The 22,490-nt window shown below is 40.9% G+C and overlaps 1 protein-coding gene across 1 annotated transcript; it reads left to right on the forward strand.

The window, feature by feature from the left end:
* Positions 1–1,150: 1,150 nt before the first annotated feature.
* On the forward strand, positions 1,151–21,514 carry LOC113030047 (potassium inwardly rectifying channel subfamily J member 6). Its single transcript, XM_026181100.1, has 3 exons — positions 1,151–1,395; positions 14,702–15,619; positions 20,330–21,514. The coding sequence occupies exons 2-3, from the start codon at positions 14,725–14,727 to the stop codon at positions 20,680–20,682; spliced, it is 1,248 nt and encodes a 415-aa protein (XP_026036885.1). The 5' UTR covers positions 1,151–1,395; positions 14,702–14,724; the 3' UTR covers positions 20,683–21,514.
* The last annotated feature ends 976 nt before the right edge of the window (positions 21,515–22,490 follow it).

A 22,490-nucleotide genomic window follows, 5' to 3' on the forward strand; every position in this document is an offset into this window, starting at 1 on the left:
CCAGGTTCAGCACCATGGAGAGCACCGAGGCATACATCCTGAGTGTAAAAATAACAAAATCAACATGCTAGCAAAATATATTTACATTTTTCCTCTTACTATATGTTCATTTAATATATAGAGGATTGTTAGTCCTTGTTGCCTCAAACTGAGCATTTATTTATGATATAGCCCAGCAATTCACACGGGTTTCCAGCATTCGACGATAGAAGACTGGAAAAAAGTTGCCTGGTCTGATGAGTCTTGATTTCTGCTGTGATATTCACATGTAGGGTAAGTATCTATGTAAGCAGCTAGTATGTAATGCCAGAATTGGCATAACCAACATGAGAACATGGATCCATCTGGCCTTGTATCAGTGTTTCAGGCTGTTGGCGATATAATGGTGTTGGGATATTTTACTGGCGCTCCTTGCCCCACCTAAATATTGTTGCTGACCCTGTTCATCCCTTTGTGGCTTCAGTGTAGCATCTTCTGATTGCTGCTTTCAGCAGGATAACGTGCCATGTCACCTTAAACTGGTTCCTTCAACATGACAGTGAATTCGCTGCACTCAAACGACCTCCACAGTCATCAGGTCTCAATCCAATAGACCGTCTTTGGGATGTGGTGGAACATAAGATTGATATCATTGTTGTGCAGTAACTGCGTGATGCTATCATGTCAACATGGACCAAAATCTCTCTTCTTCCAGCGTCTCGTTGAATGTAAGCTGAGAAGAATTTAAGCAATTCTGGAGACAAAAGGGAATCCAACCCGGTACCAGCAAGGTCCAGCTAATAAAGTGGTCAAGTGTATGTATGGTATAGCTTATGTCCTATAATGACGTCCTTTTTATTTGACCAAAATACTGCAGCTCCTGTAATGATGCCTCTTTTATTTTTTCAAGTTTATTGAATTATTGGCAAACGAACTGCTGAGAAATTTAAAGCGACCTCGTTCACGAGTCTAACAATGATGTCAGAAAGGCTTCTGCATTTACTTTGCATTGTTTTACTGATATATTGCTTATTTCTCCTGATGTTTCCATGCACTGTGTATCCGCACTGTGTTGTATCACCTCCCATATTTCCAGTCCCCCTCCTTCTCCTCCCTCTCTCTCTGCTTACTCTTTCTCTCTTTTTGCTCAACCTTCCTCTTCCTCTCTCGCTCTCTCCCTCTCTCTCCCTCACTGCCCACCTATGTCTCTCTCCCAGCTGAGAGGGGTGGAGGCTGACGGCCGATGGTTTTTAAACGGATAGGGGATGGAGGAAAGGGGGAATTAGTGGCTCCTCTTCACTCGGTCTTCGCAACAGCGTCCCGGTAATCAGAGACCAGCAGCCTCAGCGGAGATTTTTCATGGGAACGAAACGGCTTAAAATGAGCCGGAGAGTGATCGCTGATCTGCTGCACAAGGTAAGAGCCTCTCCTTCCTGCGCGGCTCCTTGCGGCGATGCTGATGATCGGCTTGTTAAATGTAATCATGTGTTTTATATGGAAGGGGGGGGAGGAGGGCAGTGGGGGTGGATAGTTACATAACAGTGCATATCAGAGATTAATTAAGACAATAATAATCAGCATAAGAGAAAGACAGACACACAGAGGGAGAGAGAGATAAGGGGGAAAGGCGCATCTCAGATGGTGGAAGCTGACTGAGGAAGCTCCCGGCGGCTGTTTTGTGCGCTGACATGATAAGGAGAGGAAAGCAGCCGCTCGGATGGAAGAAACTGGAAGGTGTTGAAGAAAATGTTGCAGGCTGTGAGCGCCTGCAGGCCTCACGTCACCACAGGACACAGATAAGGCTAATAAACGAGCCACACTGCAGCACATAAAGGCAGCAAATGAAGCAACGACAGGAGGCCATCGTCATCATCATTATTATCATTATTATTGCTGTTATAATCGCGATCACCTACACACCCCCACACCCGTGACAGCGGGGAAAATATCTCCTGCTTGGTTTGCTCTCGAAATCGTAATAAAAACCCCTGCTGTTATATTCACTTCACTTTTCCCTGGATTACAGGTGAAGCTAAACCTCCCCCTCCCCTTAACCAGCCCACTCTTTAATACATATAAAAGTTTTTAAATAAAGGTTGAAACTTCCCCTAAACAGAAATTATACTCGCATATAAAACTGAAATGAACTGTAATGATGATAAAAATAAATTATAAACTAACAGCTCCTCACACTTGAATAACCTCAGGTCGTGACACAGCCCCTTCTAATTCATTCATTCATTAACTTAATTTCATAAGGCAGCCAGGTTAAGATGTGTGTCCAGAAACATTTATAAATCTGAGATGGTGCAAAAGCAAGCACGAAGTCCAGAAATGGTTCATTTCCTTTCAGTCGTGCTTTAGAAATGTGCTGTAGGGGTTATAAACTGGGCAAACTGGGATGTGCTGGAGGTTTTTCCAGAAAGGCGCTGAAATGCAAAAGAAATGCAGTGAAAAGCAGGCTCTGCCGGGGTATAATTAACTCAAATGGAGTGGTGTAATTAATTATTTATAAGTCATTTAATCGGGTGGTCCGAGAAACATTAATAATTCTGCACAAGCAGCAAACAAATATGCAGCAACACAACCACAACGGACAAAAACCATTAGGCGACACCACATAATAAAGCTTTTTAGGGCAGTCGGCACTTTAGTTATTAGATTGTACCCTGCACAATGTAAAAGAGAAGAAGAGAGACATGATTTGGCAACTTCTACAGCCTGTTTTCTTTTTCTGTTATAAAATATAATGTGAATGGGAATTTAGTGTCCACTGAAGTCCTTTAGGGCTATAAATCTGACGGCTGTAATCTCAAGCAGTTAATGAAACCGGTAATTCCTTGACCACTTTCATTTTAAAGCCTTAAAATGTAGAATTTATGAAGATTTCTTTCTTCTTTCTTTCTTTTTATGAAGATATTTGCCATTAAAATCTGTTCAGGTGTAAATCTGACTCACAGTTTCCAACTGCAGTGATTTGTCCTTATGAAATAGCATAGTATAAATAGTTTGATCCAATAGACAGTGAGTACATTGGATCCCAGCCTCCTTTAAAAAAACATTTTCTTCTGTGTTGCTCATTTAAGTCGGTTACCTGAGGCTCCTGCCAGTCTCCACTCTGTGGTCCTCCTCTGGAGTAACGCCGTTTTTGTGCTGGTAACACGATTCAGCAGAATTCACTCTGTGCTTGTTTTCCTGCTGATACTGTGTCTCAGTTGATATTAACTCAATCCTGTTCTGTTGATAGTCACTTTGCATTTGTCTGCATAAAATGTATGTTTTTTGTTTGAGGCTCATTTTCCTTCCCTGGACTACCACCCTGGCTAGACATGTCAAAATATCAGAAATCAGGTCATTAGTAACAATATTCTTGTTCTTGTGGCGTAGACCAATCCACCGGACTAATAACATGCAGACCCCTTCTTCCCTTGTTGCTGCCAAAGCAGCTCTGACCCTCTGTCCTGTGGTGGCTGGCATCAGGACGTTGGCAGCAGATCCTGTGGGTCCTGATGGCTGAGGCCTCAGAGCTTGATCCAAAGTAACATCATATTAGAATCCACCTCAGTCTCACAGCAGTTTCTAAAATAGTCACAACTGTTATTCTATTATTTAGTTTCTCTTGGCACGTGTGCTGCTTTTCTGTCAATGTGCTCAAAATCAGTATTTTCTCCTTTTAAAGGGTGAAAAAGTCCACATTCTGAAACTGATGGAAGTCATTTAGATTTCCTCACTTCGGTTGTGTTTTTTTAAAAGCATTTCCAATCATAAGAAGCTACTTGGCTACTTATATATGTCGCAATTTGGGTTAAAATATAGTTGCCAAGTTGTTTCTTGGTTGCTAGGGTGATGCGTTGCCTTTGAAGAGCCTGGACACAACATATGCTGCAGACATGGACATATACTTCCTGCCCATGACTGTTTTTTCCTGACTATTTCATGTCCTGCGCTGAGGCCTGGAGGAGGAATTCGGGAGTTTGAAGACCAGGCCATAAGCTTGGCTTATCTTTCCTGAGCAGTTTTTTTCTAAGTGCTATAGAAGAAGATGCTGTTGTGGTGGAGGAGGCTGCTGCTGTTGGAGAGTGCAGGTCTGCAGCAGTGTGTAGGTGGAACAAGCATCGAAAGGTTGCACTATAAACCCAGTTATAAGTGGCCTTAGGTAACATGTTAAAGAAGGTAATAAGTTGTTTTTTGTTTACAACAACAGCCTGTATAATATTAGAGGGAGAACCCCAGCGATCAATGACCTCTGCTGTGAGAGTGGGGAGGAAGAACTCCATCTTTAACAAGAAGAGACCTCCAGCAGAGCCAGGCTCAGAGAGTCGTAGCATACTGCCTCAGCTGGTTGACAGAGGAAGAGAAGAAGAAATGACTTGAGGTTCATAAAGTAATAATGTTATATTATCAATGTTTTTCAGCATAGCTTCACATTTTTGCTGCTTTGCTGCCATCGGAGGCTGAAAGCATTTTGCTGCTGGCATAAAGTTTACGATGGGTGTCTGTGTTTTGTTTTTTTGTTTTTTCATTTTTGATGGAGAAACACTGAAAATACTGACAATAACAAAAGCTGTTTACAGTAAAACTCTCTAATTTAGCTTTTTGTTGCCCAGTAGCTGTCGTGTCCTGCCTCTAGAAACTCAGTTAGCAATTTTAATGCGATTACTGTTTTTAAAATTATTGCACTTTAACAAAAGTCATTACTTAGAGAAGTTGATTTAACAGTAAAATACAGGTTTAAGAATTACTCTTGCACTAAAATTCTTTTCTCAAGCTGCACAGGTTAAATGAAGATATTAAGCGATGGCCAGATTGCTTAATACCTTCTTACCACAGTTCCCAAAAGGCTGCTTCCTTCTGGGAACTGTGGTAACATGCTGCCAACATGGAACTTGTACAGTCGTGGATGGCTTGATGCTGAACAAATGTAAAACTGATTAATAAAGCATAAAATGCAATTGAAATATGTTTTGTTAACCCTAACAATTTGGAAATTTCTATTAAAAAAAACAACATAGATGAAACGAAATAGCTCAGAAAGCATGAACACGTTTGCTCAAACATGAAAGGTGTTTTTTGGCCCATCTTTAAAGGATGTCAGGTTTTAATGAATACATGCATGTGTGGTGTGTAACCCAAAATTAATACATAAAATCAAAACCGAGGGCCGGAAAAAAAAATACTACGCACACTCTACTATTAAAACTGAACATCAAAGCGACGTAATACCCAGAAAAACACACACAGACACCAAGCCTAGACTTCTGGGTGGCTGCATATCAACGATGATCAAAATGTGCACATGAATATTTGCACAGATGAGCTTCAAAGCCTGAGGGAGCTTTTGACATTTACACATTTTTAAAAATGTGTTTCAAAACTTGCTTACTTTAAGATTACTAAAGGCTTTGCGGATTTCATAACCCATTAATAAAGATCCTTAAAAAAAACTGTGACTGACACCCAGAGTTCAGCCCACGTGGTGATGCCCTCACAAAAGTCAATTTATCAATAATGAACAAACCCATTAGCCTTTACAAATGACTTCTGGTGATTAATGCAGACTTGATGAATAACCTTAAATTGATATACCTGAACATTCTTACTGACCAGGCCCACACATTTTCTGTGAAAGAGTCAGCTCAATTAAAACACACAAGGTTAGATCCAGATCAAATCTGTGCTAGGATGTGAAAATTATTTGCATGTGACGTCTATAGTGCCTGTCCTCAGCTGTTTGTGTGGCTAAAAATAGCTGGAGTCCCCATGCGGCTTCTGCCGGATTTTAGCCACATCTGGATGTTGCTACCTGGTCAACAATCACCCCCAAACGGCAAAGACACAGAAAGAAGCTGAAGCACCAATAACACGATTGTCTGCTGCTGCTGTTGTGTTCACGCATGTCATCAGTCGATGTTCATCCTACACAGCACGTCTACATGCATCCTGCTGCAGGCCAACAAACGATGTTCAGCATCGTTGCACTTGTGTAACCATCTGTGAAATGGACCATCTTGTGTGTAATATCCTCCAGTGTTTCAGTTTAGCACCGTTTGTAGCTTCATGAGCGGGATATGGTGGGATGAGCTGTTTTGGGGGATGCTTTCCTGTAAAAGTCATCTTTATCTACCTTTAGGCCTCATGAGGCCATATACGGTTTATAGATGGGCTTGTTAATTTCACGTGTAGCCTAATGTTTAACTGAAAATCTGTGGGTGTACAGATAGACGGCCTACAACCAAAGGTTCACCATATTAAGGTTCAAATAGGACAGGGGCCCAGAGACCAGTTTGAAACCACCTGTAAAACCAGCAGTCTTCAAAATAAGGGTTCTCCAACCAGTTTGTGAGTGGTTGCCCATAGTTTGCATTGTCTGCAAACTACTCATGAAGAGATGGTGAGACTGTGAAAACTGAGACATAAACCATCCAAACCAGCGACCACGACCGAAATCTGCCAGTAATGAAAGCGATCAGGATGAGGTCTTTGGTGCAGCACAGTCTTTGTGAGTGATGCCATGTAGCAAATGTCAGTAACCAGTCTCCAACCAACCAAAGAACACATTTTTCCTGGCAACCGGAGGTCATCTGGGGGTCACCAACCAGTCTGTATTGACTGAAGCCTTATTTGGATGAACTATCCTCGAGGGAGGGGTGGCACAGTGTATACGAAGGGTAATGTTATTATAGTTAACTAAAACTAAATTAAACCCCTCCCCCCCAAAAATTTATTAATTTAGTATATTATAAATAAAATAAAATAAAAATTACAACTAACACTAACTGAAAATGAAGTAAAATAAAATAAAAATAGAGACGAAATATTAAATATTGACAAACGTTAAGTATGTGTCAGTTTGGTAAAAATTGTTACATGTTTACTGAGACTTTGTCTACAAGACTGCGTGTGTAATACCTGTGTTGATTTTCCTAAATATTACTGATGACATAGAAGATAATATTTTAGATATTAATAAAATAAGGACTAAAACTAACACTGAAACGAATAAAAACGAAACATTTTAAAATAAAAAAACTTACCCAAACTAAAATGAATTGAGAACAAGAAGTCAAAATTAAATAAAAATAAAAACTAATTAGAAAATTCAAAGCTATAATAACTCTGACGAGAGGAACAGACTTCCTGCTTTGAAGCTTAAAATCCTAGAGTTCAATAAAACACAAATAATTCATTAATAATCAGCTCAAATCTGCAGGCTGATGAGGACGCACACATAAATGTTCCCCCGTCAGTGTATTTATGTTGGATGGGACTATCCACAGAGGCTGTAAACATGCTTTTTAATGTTGTGAAGCTTTAACATTTTAACACGGGAACATATTTGAAGCACACTGAACACTCAAGTGGCCACTTGAGGAACTGCAGTTTCTGGCACGTAGTTTGCTTCCTTTTCCAGCTGTGAGCCCATCAGCTTGTCTTGACTTAGCCTTTAGGGGCAACAGACAGTATTTGGAGGCTTTCAGTCTTAATATCTACATAGCAGCTTATTGGTTCATGCACCAGTCATTGATTCATTTATAAATAACTGTAGAAAATGTATTTGCTGTCAGATCTCCTTCTTCTTTGCAGTCCTGATGGACGGGATGACCAATGAGGTCACGGTGGATGATGTTTGCAGATGATACTCTAGTGAGAGCAGGGAGCAGGTGGAAGAAAGGCTGCAGAGGTGGAGGTATGCTCTGTAGTGAAGAGAGATGAAAGTAGAAGCAAGAGAGCACACGTGTGTGAAGGAGAGGCAGGCAGGTGTAACAGGGAAGCTGCAAGGAGAAGAGGTAGTGAAGGTTTAAAACAAGGGACGGTGTACAAGATAGGTAAAGATGAGGAGAGTGCAGGCAGGGTGGAGCAGGCGGAGATGAGTCTCAGGGTGATTTGTGACAGAAGGAATATAAAAAATAGACAGGAGAGGCTGAGGTGTTTTGGATATGTGCAGAGGAGGCCTTGAAGAAGAAAGAAGGAAAAGAGGAAAACCTGTGAGGAGGTTAATGGTTGTAGTGAAGAGGGTTGGTGTGACAGGGGAGGATGCTGGGGTGAGATGGAGGTCGATGACCCGCTATGGTGATCCCTAAAAGCAGCAGCTTTTTCCTTTTTGGAAAATTTAACCCCTTTTTTGTTCTCCACGCCGTCTGTTTACCTGCATGCTGCAAAAGCCCGCTCAAGCATGATTGGTCAGCAGCATCCAGACACTACGCCTGAGAACCAGAAAGTTTCTGTTACTAAAAACCGCTTCCCGTAATCACAGATTCTGAATGTTCATAAGCAGATATTTGTTTACAGAGATTGCTTCGTGTGTGCCAGCTCTCGCTCTCTCTCTCAGCTGTTATACAGATAATAACCACAAAGCCTTTCTGGAACCAGTGAGCTTCACCAAAAAAGCATTCCTTTGTCAGAGTTTCCTGCACCATCACCACTCAGTTTTTAATATGTATATTATGTAATATGTATATTTAATATGTATGTAATAGCTATTTAAGTCATCATTTGTCTAGAGATATTTACAGCAGCTACTTGGAGACTATAAGAGCCATGAGAATCAAAAGTGGTAAAGTGGTGGGTTATGAAACCAAAAGCTCAAAGATGCTGAAAAGCTCCACTGAGCTGAGGGGCCGAGTAGCAGTATAGTGATAACAGCTGCTGTAATTTGTTATCAATATTTACTTATTGATTACACAAATGAGATAAAATTCATCCCGTGAGACTTGGCAGCACTAAACTTTTATTTCATTATCTTGGGTTTTATTGTTTTCTGTGCCAAACATCCTCTTAATAAGCCGGTGTTATCAGATATTTATTCACAGATATTCAGCATTAGAATAAAAAAACAGATGTCACATGAATGGGAGCTCTGTGCACAAAGCACATGCAGCACATTGTTCTTCCTTCGGGCCCCGCTGAAACGAGATGAAACAGACAAATGTTATCCAACGCCGTGGCCTCATCCAGTACATTCCTGCTATATTGTGAGCACTTTGGTAGACTGAGCTGTGCGTTGCCATGGAAACCAGTGCTGCTCAAGCTCATAATATTCCCCCGTGAATGGAGAGCAGAACGGCTTCAGCACAGCCATTTGTTCCAGTGGTAGGAACGCTGATGGTGGTGGCTTAGGATCGTATGTGCGGAGTAAAGGAAATCAATGCTGATCTCAGGACAGTCCGAGGCGCAGGCTCGGGCGGAGGGGTGGGAGGTGTGGGAGGTCGGGGGGAGAAACTCCTAATGTGACACACTTATCAGAGGGATCACACAACAAGCCCCGCTGTGTTCAGTTTTCAGCACCACACGCAGAACAAAAACGGACAGGACGGCGCAGCAGGGACCTTTAAGGAGGAGAGGTCAGGTTCAGGAAGTTTAAGAGGCTGAGGGGTTTACAGAGTGCAGCCTTCCTTAAATCTGACTCAAGGTTATTTTTTTCCTATTTTCTTTTTCTTTTCTTTTTTTTTTTTTACCAAATGCAATTAGTGTCGGTTCTTATCTGCAGCTCTGTCCGAAAGGATGATGATGAGGCCCGATTTCAACATTTGTCCTGGATATCGTATTATAGACCACTCTCTGGCCAAGCAGTCAACCTTTTTTCACACAATTTGTTTTACATCTATAAAAACACAATATGCACAGCCTCAAGGAAGTACAAAAAATTGGGATGATATAATTTTAATTGCCATGGCTATTTCAAGGGCCCTGTGATAGGATGGCGAGCTTTCCAGGATCTGCCCTGCCTGGCATAAGCTCGAGCTCTCCCATGACCTGAAACTGGATGGATGGATTTTATATCACAATATTTACCATAAACCACCAGAAAAGAATTTCAAACTAGTGTAAAATAATTAAATGATTGGGCCTTAAATTATAGGCTAGATGAGGGCAGTTCAATAACATTGACAGAATCACTCCTCCTAACTAAACTCCACCTTCAGAGCGAGCAAATGAAATAACAAAGCAACTCTTTCATTTCTGTGTCTTTAAAAGTTCTATTTTAATGTGAAGTTTAACCTTGCAGGACCAACTTTATAACTCCCCGAGTTAATTTTGTGCAACCACAGTGTGGATTAAAGAACCAGTTCAGTTGAGAACTGGTTCCAAATTGTCCTCAGAGCTCAATTTATTTATTTTTGTCAATGTGGGCATGTTTTTCTGACAGTTGTGCATTTCATAACAATGACGTCAAACTCGAGCCAGCGGAGCTTTTTGGACACCTGAGTCTCATGCGAGCCTTTTATTCTGCTCTTTTTTTAGCGTTCATACTCAGAGATCATACAACATGTGTAGGCTGCAGGAAGCAGATCAGGGATCATTAAGAGATTCGATATCGAGAGCATGACCCATGGATAGAGTGAATAATGACATTAATATCTTAATAATGTCTGTCAAACAAAATGACTCGGGCTATAGACCCCCTTTTTTCTCCTAATCCTCAGAGGTCCTGACATGAACCGAGTGATAATTCTTCTGCTCTAATTTAACCTTGTGAGGTCTCCCTATGTGACCCTATGTTATCTGAATTTCCATATTGATGCTTTATTTTAAAATATACTCCAAAGTCTCAGTTAGATTTTGTTGAATCTATTCTTCATGCTTCAGTCTTGAGCCACTCCTTATTTCTCCAGGCTTCCTGAAGGTCCAACGTTTGTCTTTGGACATTGGCTCCTTTTTCACTCAGAAGAATATTTTTTTGTGTTATTGTTTCGTAAGCCATTTAATGCTGACCTATGAATCATTCAAGCATAAAAAAGACAACTAACTTAAGGGATGAACCAGTGTTGAGTTTATGGTATCTTTAGGTGTTTTGTTACTTAGTGTTTCTTTAGTTGAATCTCTGAAAAATGCCAAAAGTAACAGTTTGACAGACATAAAATTCAATTTTTGCACCAAGAAGATGATTTCCAAACGGTGGCATATCTCACCATGCTGTGCGGTTTGTTCTTAAAACTTTTGAAGAAGCTGGACAAGTGGAAGACAAAAGAAGAAGTGGCAGGGCTAAAAAGCTATGAATAGCGGAGGTTAAATAGCATCACCTTATTTTTACATCGCTTGAAAGCCGGAAATGTCATGATCCAAATGGTGTAACTATTTTATAATAGCAATATTGCAGCAGCTGCACAGATTCCTCATTTTCTTAAAAGAGTGTTTCAGTTTTTCTGATGTCATTTGACAACTCTCATGTCACATACACACAGTTTTCCAAGCTTTTAGTTAAAAAAGAGACTGGATGGTCTCTGGTGTAGCTCACTGGGTTGACTACGTGACCCACTGCCATAAGACTAATGCAGAGGCTATTTAATGCCTGTCTTCTCTGTACTATCCTGTTGCAATGACTGAAAAATCCCAACAAGTGCCCAACTTTAAAAGTGTTGCTTAAAAACTTATGTATGAGTATTTTGTACATGCATGAGTTTTCCTGTCCAAGCCTCTTTGCCACAACAGTACAGCACACACAGAATACTCCACTGTACACAATGCTTTGTTGGGAAACTAAGTTAAATCTCCAACCTGAGCTAAAAGTGCCGTCTTAAAAGGGCTGTCAGGATACGAAGTGAGTTTGGGTGATGGCTCTCAATCTCACTTCGCAGTATGGCTTCCTCGTGGCTGCCGGGGAGCTCCTCAGCACCCACGGAGCTGAATTACAACCTGAATTCGGTGTTACACACTTGCTCTGCACTGGATGAGTTACTGTGACAAAGCGTAGTTTGCTGTTGGCAGCGTAGGCGGTGACACGTTTTCCCTCAGCTGCACCCGAAGCTGCACGGATTCACGCTGAGCCTGTTTATTAGCGGTGGTGAATCTGCGCACTAGGCTTTAAACAATGGCAGAGTAGGAGGTCTATTGTTTATGATATTATTTGCATGCGTGCCTTGTTTGTGTAGCTGCCACTCACACTGTCCACACTAAGTTGGTTTAATTTGTAAATGCATCTGTAAGCACTCCTTCCAGACATTTTCCTTTTTCACAAAAGCAGCTTCAACTGAGAGAATGTAAAGAGCGGACAACCTGTAGACTTCGACGTGATCTTTGAGAGGCTCGATAAAGAGCCTGCCTTGTATTACTGTGACTAAACTGGATGTAGCGTTTTGTTGTGTTTCATTTCTGCCGCATCTAATTTGGTAGAGTTGCAGTTGAGAATTTATAGAACAGCCTCAGTGTTTACTGACTCATCGAGTATGGCTGTTACTTACTGAACCTCTCTGGCCTCGTGTTGGCAATCTGTCTGCATTTATAAATTCAACAACAATTATTTGCAACTTTTTTACTGTCAGCAGAAGTCAAACCCGAGTTGTTCAGAGACAGGTTGTCTTCCACTCAGTGATGTGCACAATCACCCTGAATGTGATTGCACAGGTTGAGGTTGAGCGTTGGTGCACGCTTGACCTTTGGGTGTCCAGTTAGATCACCATAGCTACTTTCAGTCTGTCTCTGAGCGTGAAAAATTCAGTGCAACCACCGATTTAGTCTGAAGGATGACTCTGTCCTATTTTCACTGTAGTGTGACTGAGACATTTGTCTTTTTTTGTTAGTCCTCTGTAGTGTGTAAGTTCTAGTTTAGCGTTTTGGAGTCTGATATTTGAGTTAGGTCTTTGTATTTGGTTTATTATTATACCTGCCACAGTTTCCCATGTTCAGTGAGTTTCCTTAGTTTAGTTCTCTTCTTATTACCTGTTTCATTTTGTCAGGTGTTTTGTGACTGATTTGACAATGAGGACATTGAGTGTCCTCAGTGTCTCCACCTGTGACTCATTTCCCCAGCTCCCTCCACTTTGATCATTACCATGTGGTTAAATAGTCCAGTCCTTCACTTCAGTGTTTATCAAAGCATCTGTGTTACCTTCCTACTCTGGATTTTTCTGTTTATTTCCCTTGTGGACTTAACCTAATAAAAGGTGCATTTTTGTTACTTCTGCCTGCTCTTTGGGTCTTGCATTCAACAAACTGTGAGACAAGCTCAGACATCAGACTGCTTTCTTCTATTGGCTCTATATGATGTTTTCTGGGGATATCCCTAATATGGTCACATCAATGCACAAATGCACTTGCTGCCTCTATTTGCGAGCAACGTGTGATTAAAGGGAGAAGAGCTAAAGCCCCAAAGCCCAGTAATAGAAATAAAGATTATTTTAAACCATGAATCATGCAAAGCTACTATAGTAGAGGCCAATAAAGAAAACATGCAGTTGGGATGTCCATTTAAGGGTAAGATTTATGACAGAAGCTGTACATTTAAATTCAGTTTGTGGGTTTTAATCGGGGCAGCATAGCAGCTCAAGAACAAGTGTTGATTAATGTGTTGTTTAGTACAATCTGTAGTAGTCTGGGAAGTGAGACGGAAGAAAATATGCATTACAAAAATGTCGATTTGCATTAATTTAATTTGTTGTTAGTTTCTTTGTGGGCAGAGGTCAACGGAAATACGATCAGGAACGCTAATTTCCACACACAAATGGTTTCATTGTTATTGCAGATGGCGCCGTGGAATTAAATTTAAATTGCTAATCTAACCAAAGCAGTAAAAAGTATGAATTCAGCACTGATGTACGCACAGCAGTGAAAGCCATTTAACGTTGGGAATAACAATATACTATTGCTTAGTTGTAATTGTTTTCCATAATGAATCTGAGCTGAGTGACGTGTTTTCCAAAGCTACTTCTGAATCGTATTGTTCGGGTGGCATTTTCATTAAAAGCCCCACTCTTGACAGTGTGGATAATTCATGTCCAAATGAAAAAAATAATTAACCCTCTGTGCCAACCAAGCCAGAGGAGCTTTCTTCTTTTTACCATAATTCTTCGATTGTTTATGCTTTCAAACTAATTCAGACATCTCCGTGAAAATAGCCCACCACTGCTCCACGTCAAGTACAATTTGTTATGGTGATGATGTTGTTTTGGGCGAGTCGTAGCAGCTCCAGGAAACTGAAGGGGAGAAGGGTTGAACAACTGGAGATGGCTGATTGGTGAAAAACCCAGTGTGAAAAAATGACTTGTGCAGGCTCATATTATCTTGTTTTCACCGTAATTAGACAGATCTAATATATTTAAAATTTAAGTTCCAATTACAAACGTAAACAACTATAAAATATTTGTTATTTTATATGTGTGTTTTCTGAAAAGAAAAAACAAATACATCTCAAATTATTTATGCTCAAAATGCTGACTTTAAGTAATTTGTTTACATGTAAATTTCCTGCGTGATTTTGTTACACTTACACTGTGAAACATTGAAGTTAATGCAACCTGGTCAAATAAATTTCTTGATTGGAATGCATTCAGTTTATAACCAGCATATTTTCCTTAATTAATGATTGTTTGGAAAAAAAATAAACATTTGATTTGATATATTTTAGTTTATGTAGCTGTAGACTAATGACATGTGATTGACAAGTTGTTAGCCATCCAGACCATCTAGACCATCCAGTCTGAGCATGTGGTTTGATAGTCATAGTTGCAGTTCACTTATCACATGTGGTTACAAAACACCAAGGTGGTATGCTCTTTTACGCTCCAAATGTGGATTTGTTTTTATACTTCCTTGTCTGTCAAATATTATTCTCTAAAACACCACACTGCATCTAAAGTAAAATAACGCCAAATGAGGTACCCATCGTATTGATTGTATTGAAATATTAATAAGTTAGATCCTGAACAACCGTCTAGATGTGTCACCATCATCTTAGAGTTCCTGCATTTGCTAACTCATGATCACTGCTGTGTTCTTCCTCTTGCAGGCTTGAATCCACCGAGAAACCCCATGGAGCAGGATGTGGAGAGCCCAATAATCAGAAAGCCCAAGTTGCCAAAGCAGGCCAGAGAGGACCTGCCTAAACACCTGGCAGAAATCGACCGGGTGAAAAAGATTCAGCGGTATGTCCAGAAAGATGGGAAGTGCAACGTCCATCACGGAAACGTCCGAGAGACATACCGCTATCTGACAGACATTTTTACCACACTGGTAGATCTCAAGTGGAGGTTTAACCTCTTCATCTTTGTGTTGGTGTACACGGTGACATGGCTCTTCTTTGGCTTCATGTGGTGGCTTATTGCCTACCTCCGGGGTGATCTGGACCATATAGCAGACAACCAGTGGACTCCGTGTGTCAATAACCTCAACGGGTTTGTATCAGCGTTTCTGTTCTCCATTGAAACAGAGACCACCATTGGTTATGGATACAGAGTGATCACGGACAAATGCCCCGAGGGAATAGTGCTGCTTTTAGTTCAGTCAGTGCTGGGATCTATCGTGAATGCCTTCATGGTGGGTTGCATGTTTGTTAAGATCTCACAGCCCAAGAAACGGGCTGAGACACTAGTGTTTTCCACCAATGCGGTCATCTCCATGAGAGATGGTCGGCTGTGCCTGATGTTCAGAGTTGGAGACCTCCGAAACTCGCACATCGTCGAGGCTTCAATCAGGGCCAAGCTTATCAAGTCTAAGCAGACCAAGGAGGGGGAGTTCATCCCTTTGAACCAGACAGATATAAACGTGGGTTACAACACAGGAGATGACAGGCTCTTCCTGGTATCGCCACTCATCATCTGCCATGAGATCAATCAAAACAGCCCCTTCTGGGATATCTCACAGGCCCACCTGTCCAAGGAGGAGCTGGAAATTGTTGTGATCCTCGAGGGGATGGTGGAGGCCACAGGTGAGTCATCAGATTCAAAATCTCAGAGGTTAAGGTGTACAGTAATTGCTGTTTATTGGATCTAATGTCACACAATGACTTTCTAATGCTTTATTTATTGCAGAGAACTGCTTCACCATATCTCTGGAGTAGTGCTCAGTTAATTTTGTAATTTTAACAAAATGATTACAAACATGTTTTCAGTGCTCAGCCTGACCAATGCCACCAGCTGTGCTGGATTTCAGTATGTATGTTTGAATAATAATTGTTAAAATACTTAAATCTGCCGTTAGAATTTCAGCTTTTTTCTGATAATAGTGAACTGGCTGCCATTACGCTGGATCTGCCATTAAAGGCACATCTTGAGAGAACACCAGTGTATCTGGCCACAACTTCTCATATATCTCAGAATGTTATCAAAAAAACATCTCTTCAAGTTTATTTGGATTTACTGTATTGTTGCTGGATTTGTAATACATAGAAGGCAGTGGACTTCAGTACAAAAGCTCACCTGTAGTCAGAGCTTGCTGACCTACAATGAACCACATCTTACCTTAAGACACTGGAGGGGAATCAAATACTGCTTTGCACTCTGCAGCTTTAATGCACTACAATGTCCTTTGAAATACATTCATTTTTAAGTCACTGTAACATTTTTAAGTTTCACTGACTCTTCTTCTGGCACAACCGTAAGGAATCTTATTTTGAAGGGATTTCCACTGAAAGTTGGTGCACACGTCTCCCACAGGGTCAATCTGGGAACCCATCAGTAAGCCTGACGACAGCCTCAGATAATTTTAGGGTGGCAGGAGATAACTGGGACAAGACTTCCTGTTCCACATGCCACTCGTCATTTACTAATGCGGATAACTCTTTTATAAAGCCAGTAAAATGCTAAAGAGTAGACAGGGGATAGTCAGTGGTTTCAAGATCGCTTTTCAGAGGTATTTAGCCATCTTTTGGTCTCCATGTGGTCTGCTTTTATGTGGTGCACAAAAATTAGTTTTTGCAACATTGTTTAAGGTTTAATTAACCTCATCACACCACATATGCAAACAGGAGGTGCAACACAATTTTGTATATGTCCAGCATTAGTGTTTTTTCTCATATTATATCAGAGCAGTATGTGTCACGTGATAAAGCAAGTGTGTAAGTTCATCCCTGAATGTGTGCATAGTATTTCCACGTTAAGCTTAACAACTGATATATTAAGTCACAGCTGGACTGGCCATCGAGTTCCATATTGAGGTGAAAAGGAAGCGATTTGTCCCGTACTTCAGCTAGAATTAAAAAATAGACACAAAGCTGGAGTTATTCTGTCTTTGCTGCGCAGTTGCATCTACTTCTCTCATTCACTCCCCCTTCCTCTCCTGTTATTACTTCAAACATGAAACTGATCAATGATCAGCTGATCGGCTTTTCTGCCGCAAGTCCCGTCTGTCTTGATTGTTTATCGCCCACTTTGCGCTAGAAAGAGGAAACCAGCGGATAAACAACACCAGCACGTTTAAGCGTGATAAGCTGTTGTTAGAATGTATTTAATATTACTTTCTAGTATAAGCTGAGGTTTGCTGGAGCCACAGCTGTAAAAGCTGCTGGTCATGATATCCGTTTGGATATGTAGCGAGAGTGAAACATGAAGATGAAACCAGGAGATGTCCTTACTGAACGGGTGAGTTAAAGGAAAGTTATGAACTGTTTCCGAGAGACAAATAACACCAGGATCCTTTTTTACGTAGCTGACGGCTGGTAACTGTGCAGGGGCGGGTCTAGCAAAGTTTTGCCAGAGGGGCCAGGTTGGGCATTAACAGGGAAAGGGGGGCACAAAGAAATACTTTTCTTTGTTATGTCATTTAAAAACTTTGAATAAATAATTATCTGAATCTTACAACAAAAGTGGTCATCTGATTAAATGTATAGAAATCCATTATTGTATATAGTAAGTAATAAGTCTAATATATACCCTAGTAAGATATAGTACTTTTTCCTTTGGGAAGGTACCATCTGTGCAGTCTGCAATTCTGTTGAAGAAAGATGTTGAATCTATTTAATTATTGTAGAAAAAGAATTGATTTCTGTGCATTTGTCTTACACTTGCATTAAATTAAAGTTGATTACATCGATTAAGCATCATGAGGTGGAGGGCGGGGGGTGGTTCCCTAATATTTTTGCTGGGAGTTGGCAACCCTATTAGATAGGTTGCTTAATATTTCCACTAAGTACTCTTTAAAATACCAGAATAGGGGGGATGGTGTAGGTTTAAAGTTATTATTTTATAGTTCAGTGTTGCTGAACTATAAAATGTTTTGGGTGCAGTGTTTTTTTTGCATACAGGAATGACAGAATAGCTTCAGTCTCTTGTTTTTTAAAACTTGATTATGAACTTTTACAAAATGCAGCAAGATATTTATAAAAAAAAACAGTTTTATTGATTACAAAATATCGGATTCATCTCGGTATCGGCAGATATCCAAACTTATGATATCGGAATTGGTATCGGACATTAAAAAGTGGTATCGTGCCACCTCTACTTTAAAATGTGTCCCAATTTTCCTTTCAGTCATGCCGCAGCAGTCAACACAATTGATGTAGCTCTTTTTAATTACGCTATGTTTTCAATTCAGACACACATCATCATCGTCTATCTTAAAGAAGGCCCCCGGGATGAGGAAACGCTAACAGAGATGTATATAAAGACAGATGTAAAGCGTTAGAGTTAGATTTAAAAAGATGAGGGCCTGTGCAGAGCACAGCTGCACAGCCGAGAGCAGGATGACCAAAACATCTGGATGGGCAGTAGGAGACGTGAGGGAGATACCAACGATTTGCGTCACCATCCCAAAAATCACTCGATTTTCACATCATCATGTTAGATGAGATGGTTGCTGAAATGCCTGAATTCTGAACTGGTATTCGATCATTTGTCTCACTCTCAGACTCAATGAAACAAAAAGAACCAATTACATAATCGTTGCGTGACGTGTTTTGAAACAGCTGCTGGAGGCTCACTGAGGACTCTGTTTCCTGCAGACAGCTGAGCCAAAGAGCTCACTGATGAATATGAAAACACAAGTAAACGCTGCTGGAAAGTGATTAGGACCCACTCCTGGTTACAGTTAACTAACCATAGAGGAAGTGTGTTTAAATCACCTGCAGTAACGATGCTGTAAAGATTACAACAACACGCCTGTACATCCAGGGGAACGTTGAGGGATAAGCCTCATTTAAATCCAACTCTACCTGCTAGTACCATCGTTAGCACAGCTCAAGCAGGAGAAAATAAATGCCACCAATGCCCATTTTTCAGAAATCATTCTTCTGCCCAACAAAGCGGGAAACTGGAATATGCTGTCACTTCTTGCTTCGATTTTTCAAAGATAGGTGCAAATGTAAGGTGAAAGGGACAGGAGCTTTGAAAATAACAGAAAGTTAGTTACTGTAGTTGTAATGCAGAGGGAATTATAGCACTTAAAATGCACTTGATCGCAGCAATTCAAAGGGAAGCAAATGGGTTGTTTGTGGAAGATAAAATGTGTGAGCAGCATCTGGCAGATGGGGATGGTGACGCAGGGTGATGACAGGAGCCTCAGGGAGGCTTCAGGATAAATCTACTATTGCTTCTGAGCTGTGAAGACCCCCACGGGACCCTGGGAGTGATGACAGTGGACAGAGGGAGGGAAGGGAAAAAAATCACACCTTTTCCCTGAGTAATTTACACTTTCCGAGGATATCATTATTCCTGCTGTTTATCGCAAATAACCTGCCATAAATCTGCTGAGTGTTTATAGAAAAAAGATGCTCCTTATAGCTGCCGACGCTGCCTGAGAACTGTCACATTTTTTAAATCTGTCTAAATAATCCAGTTATTTGTGATAGTTGCTGTTACAGCAAACTAAATGGTGCCAATTTGTAAAACTGTAAAACAAAACAACAACAAAAAAACCATATATATATATAAATCTACTTGGTTAACCTCTATAAGAGCAAGTGTTCTGGCAGTTTACTGGTGTGAAACATCCAGATCTTTTCAGGAGTGACCATACCAGCAGATTCACCCAAGGTCAGACGATGCAGTGCTCAGAGAAACTGCAAAAACCCCAAGAGCTCCATCTTGGCCTCTACAGGTCTCAGTCAGCACGTTCAGTGTTAAAGTTCGTGACAGTACGATTGGGAAAAACTGAACAACAAATAGCTGGTTTGGATGGGTTACCAGGAGGAACCCTCTTCTCTCTAAAAGAACATGGCAGCACAGCTTAGGTTTGCAAAACCGCAACTGAACAGCCCTTTGGACAGATGACACCACATGTCAGCACAAACACTCAAACCAAATATGAAGCATGGTGGTGGAGGGATGATTAAGGTCACTGCGTCTGTATAAATATTCTAGAACAACCTGTCCAACAGCTAAAAATTGGCAGGAATTGGGTCGTACAAAAGGACAATGACACCAGTCCATACGCTCTATACCTCGTACTGACAGTTCTCTGATGGGGTGTGCTATTTAAGCTGCTTTAGCGTACATAAAGTTGATGCTGCCTCTGCAAGCTGCTTTGCAACCCACCTCCACCAATGCGTTTAATGCTAGATTTTCTGTGTCTGTTGCTGCTCTTTGGAGCCTTACAGCCAAAGATAAATTACTGCAATAGACTAGGACTCCCATTTTGGCTAAAGATTGCTAAGACTACACGAGTCCCACAGTTTCTAATGGTTTTCTTTGTTTTGTCTCTCCAGGTATGACCTGCCAGGCAAGGAGCTCCTACGTCAGCAGTGAGATCAAGTGGGGCTACCGCTTCACGCCCGTCCTGACGCTGGAGGACGGCTTCTACGAGGTGGACTACAACAGCTTCCACGACATCTACGAAACTGACACACCCACCTGCAGTGCCAAAGAGCTCGCTGATATGGCCAACCGCGCCCGCTTGCCCCTAACTTGGTCGCTGGCTAGCAAGCTGAGCCAGCAGGGGCTGCCAGAGTCTGAACAGGAGGGTCAGGAGACCAAAACCAACCTGGACGAGCAGGGGAAGAGTGAGAAGACCGAGAGGAACGGGGACATTGCCAATTTAGAGAGTGAGTCCAAAGTGTAGCGAGCGTGGCAAGAGGCACGCGTGAAGTCGAAACGAGATTAATGGACTGTACTGTTGGTCTCCCGCCGAGGAAGGCCACCCATTGAGGACCAATGAGCACAGTAGACCAAGTACCCCTGCACCACGAACTGCTTTTTTCTCAGTGATTTACATTTACCCCAAAAACGAGAAAACACGTAGACATGTGGCCCACCGCTGGAGTGAAAACCCCCTGCGGCAAGTGCATGTTTCAAATATAATGTGATGTCCTCCTGACAAGATTCCTATTATTTTTTCTATTAAGATATTCCTAGGGGCATTTGCTAAGTATTTTTGTATATATTACAAAATGTTTTAAATTCTTTGTTTTGTTGCAGTATTTGACACATGTTTGATACTACTTCCTTTAGGTTAGTTCTGTATATATTCTCTGCCTTACTGTATGTATAAAGCTTTCATTATTTGTTTTTCAGGAATATATAAGCATGTATAAACATTAACTGCAGTTGATTTATCTTGTATTCTGTATATACTGTATGATGATATTATTATTATTATTATTATTATTATTGTTATAAGGAACACATACAGTTCAATGGATGCAAACTCTAGTTTAAACCAATGAAAGATTCTTCCCCAATGATAAGTGTTCGTTTAAAGTAGTACGACACGAAGCCATGACTTGCTGTTTACAGCTAACTGACTTCAGACAATGGCCCTTTAAAAACTGCATTTTGTCACTTTTGCACACTGGAGTCTTCTGATGAAGGTTAGTGACTGTTTGAGTCTCCAGAAATAACTCACCTGTCACCTAAAAGTATCAATAAATAAACAGTAAGTTGCTTATTATGAACTTGGTGAGATGTTGTTTTTGTAACACTTTTACTCAAATCCAGAATCTACTGACGTACTTTCAGGACACCTTTTTGTTTTTTGTCTGCTTTTCCTATAAGTTTACGAATTCTGAAATTTGCACTTAAAATTGCATACAGTGGTCCCTCGCTATCCGGTTGTTCAGTGATGACGCCACGAATCCTACTTCCGGGCCTAAAGTAGTCTGCGTTTAATATGGCTTTTGTGTTGTTAACATGTTTAATGTTATGTATTTTCTTCTATTTGATCTCAAAAAGCTCCTAAAACAGTCAGTGATCACTGTTGACCTCCCTCGGCTTTTATTACCGCTAATCATTTATTTAAGCTCAGTTTTTAAAACCTTAGGATGTAACTACAGCCCAGCCCATGCAGCAGTATATGAATGACTAACCTCGTATTGTGGATGGATTATCTCAGTTGTTCTCCTGGCTGAAGTTTGGTCCTTTTACAGCATCCTGCCATGCGATTACATTTGTTCCTGACCACCGAGAACACTCACGGTAACTTTTATCGAGTGGAAAAAAAAAGTTAGCTTGTTTATATTATGCTAACATAGCTGTGTCGCTAGCGGTCACGTAGCACATCATTATATTCCAGCTAGCCCAACTTCAGTAACCCTACTGTACAAACGTCACTGCTGTTTAGTTTTCTGTCTTCATTTATGCTGGAAGTGATAACAGAGCTGTACGTTTTAATTTGTTTCCAAAACCCCGCAGTCAGGACATGCTATATTGTATTTAGATAGAAGCTAGCGAGCTAACTCCCTGCTAACTTCTAACTCCGTTAAATGTCATAAATTCCGTTTTCATGGATGCCTGGATGTTAAACTCAATTGTTACACCTGGTAGAGCAGAACGCTGATCATTTTATTAAAGATGAAAGACTTTAGACAGTTTTTCAACTCTCAGTAATGCCATAGTGATCGTTTGATATATGGACGTGCAGCGGAGTTTAGG

Source organism: Astatotilapia calliptera, chromosome 10, assembly GCF_900246225.1.
Source record: "Astatotilapia calliptera chromosome 10, fAstCal1.2, whole genome shotgun sequence".
NCBI classification, from domain to species: domain Eukaryota; kingdom Metazoa; phylum Chordata; class Actinopteri; order Cichliformes; family Cichlidae; genus Astatotilapia; species Astatotilapia calliptera.

What these genes read in the sequence shown, in the direction of transcription:
- LOC113030047 (XM_026181100.1), top strand. Translation starts at nt 14,725, where the DNA reads ATGGAGCAGGATGTGGAGAGCCCAATAATCAGAAAGCCCAAGTTGCCA. An exon ending in GGGGATGGTGGAGGCCACAG is followed by an intron (nt 15,620 to 20,329) that starts GTGAGTCATCAG and finishes TTGTCTCTCCAG; the next exon opens with GTATGACCTGCCAGGCAAGG.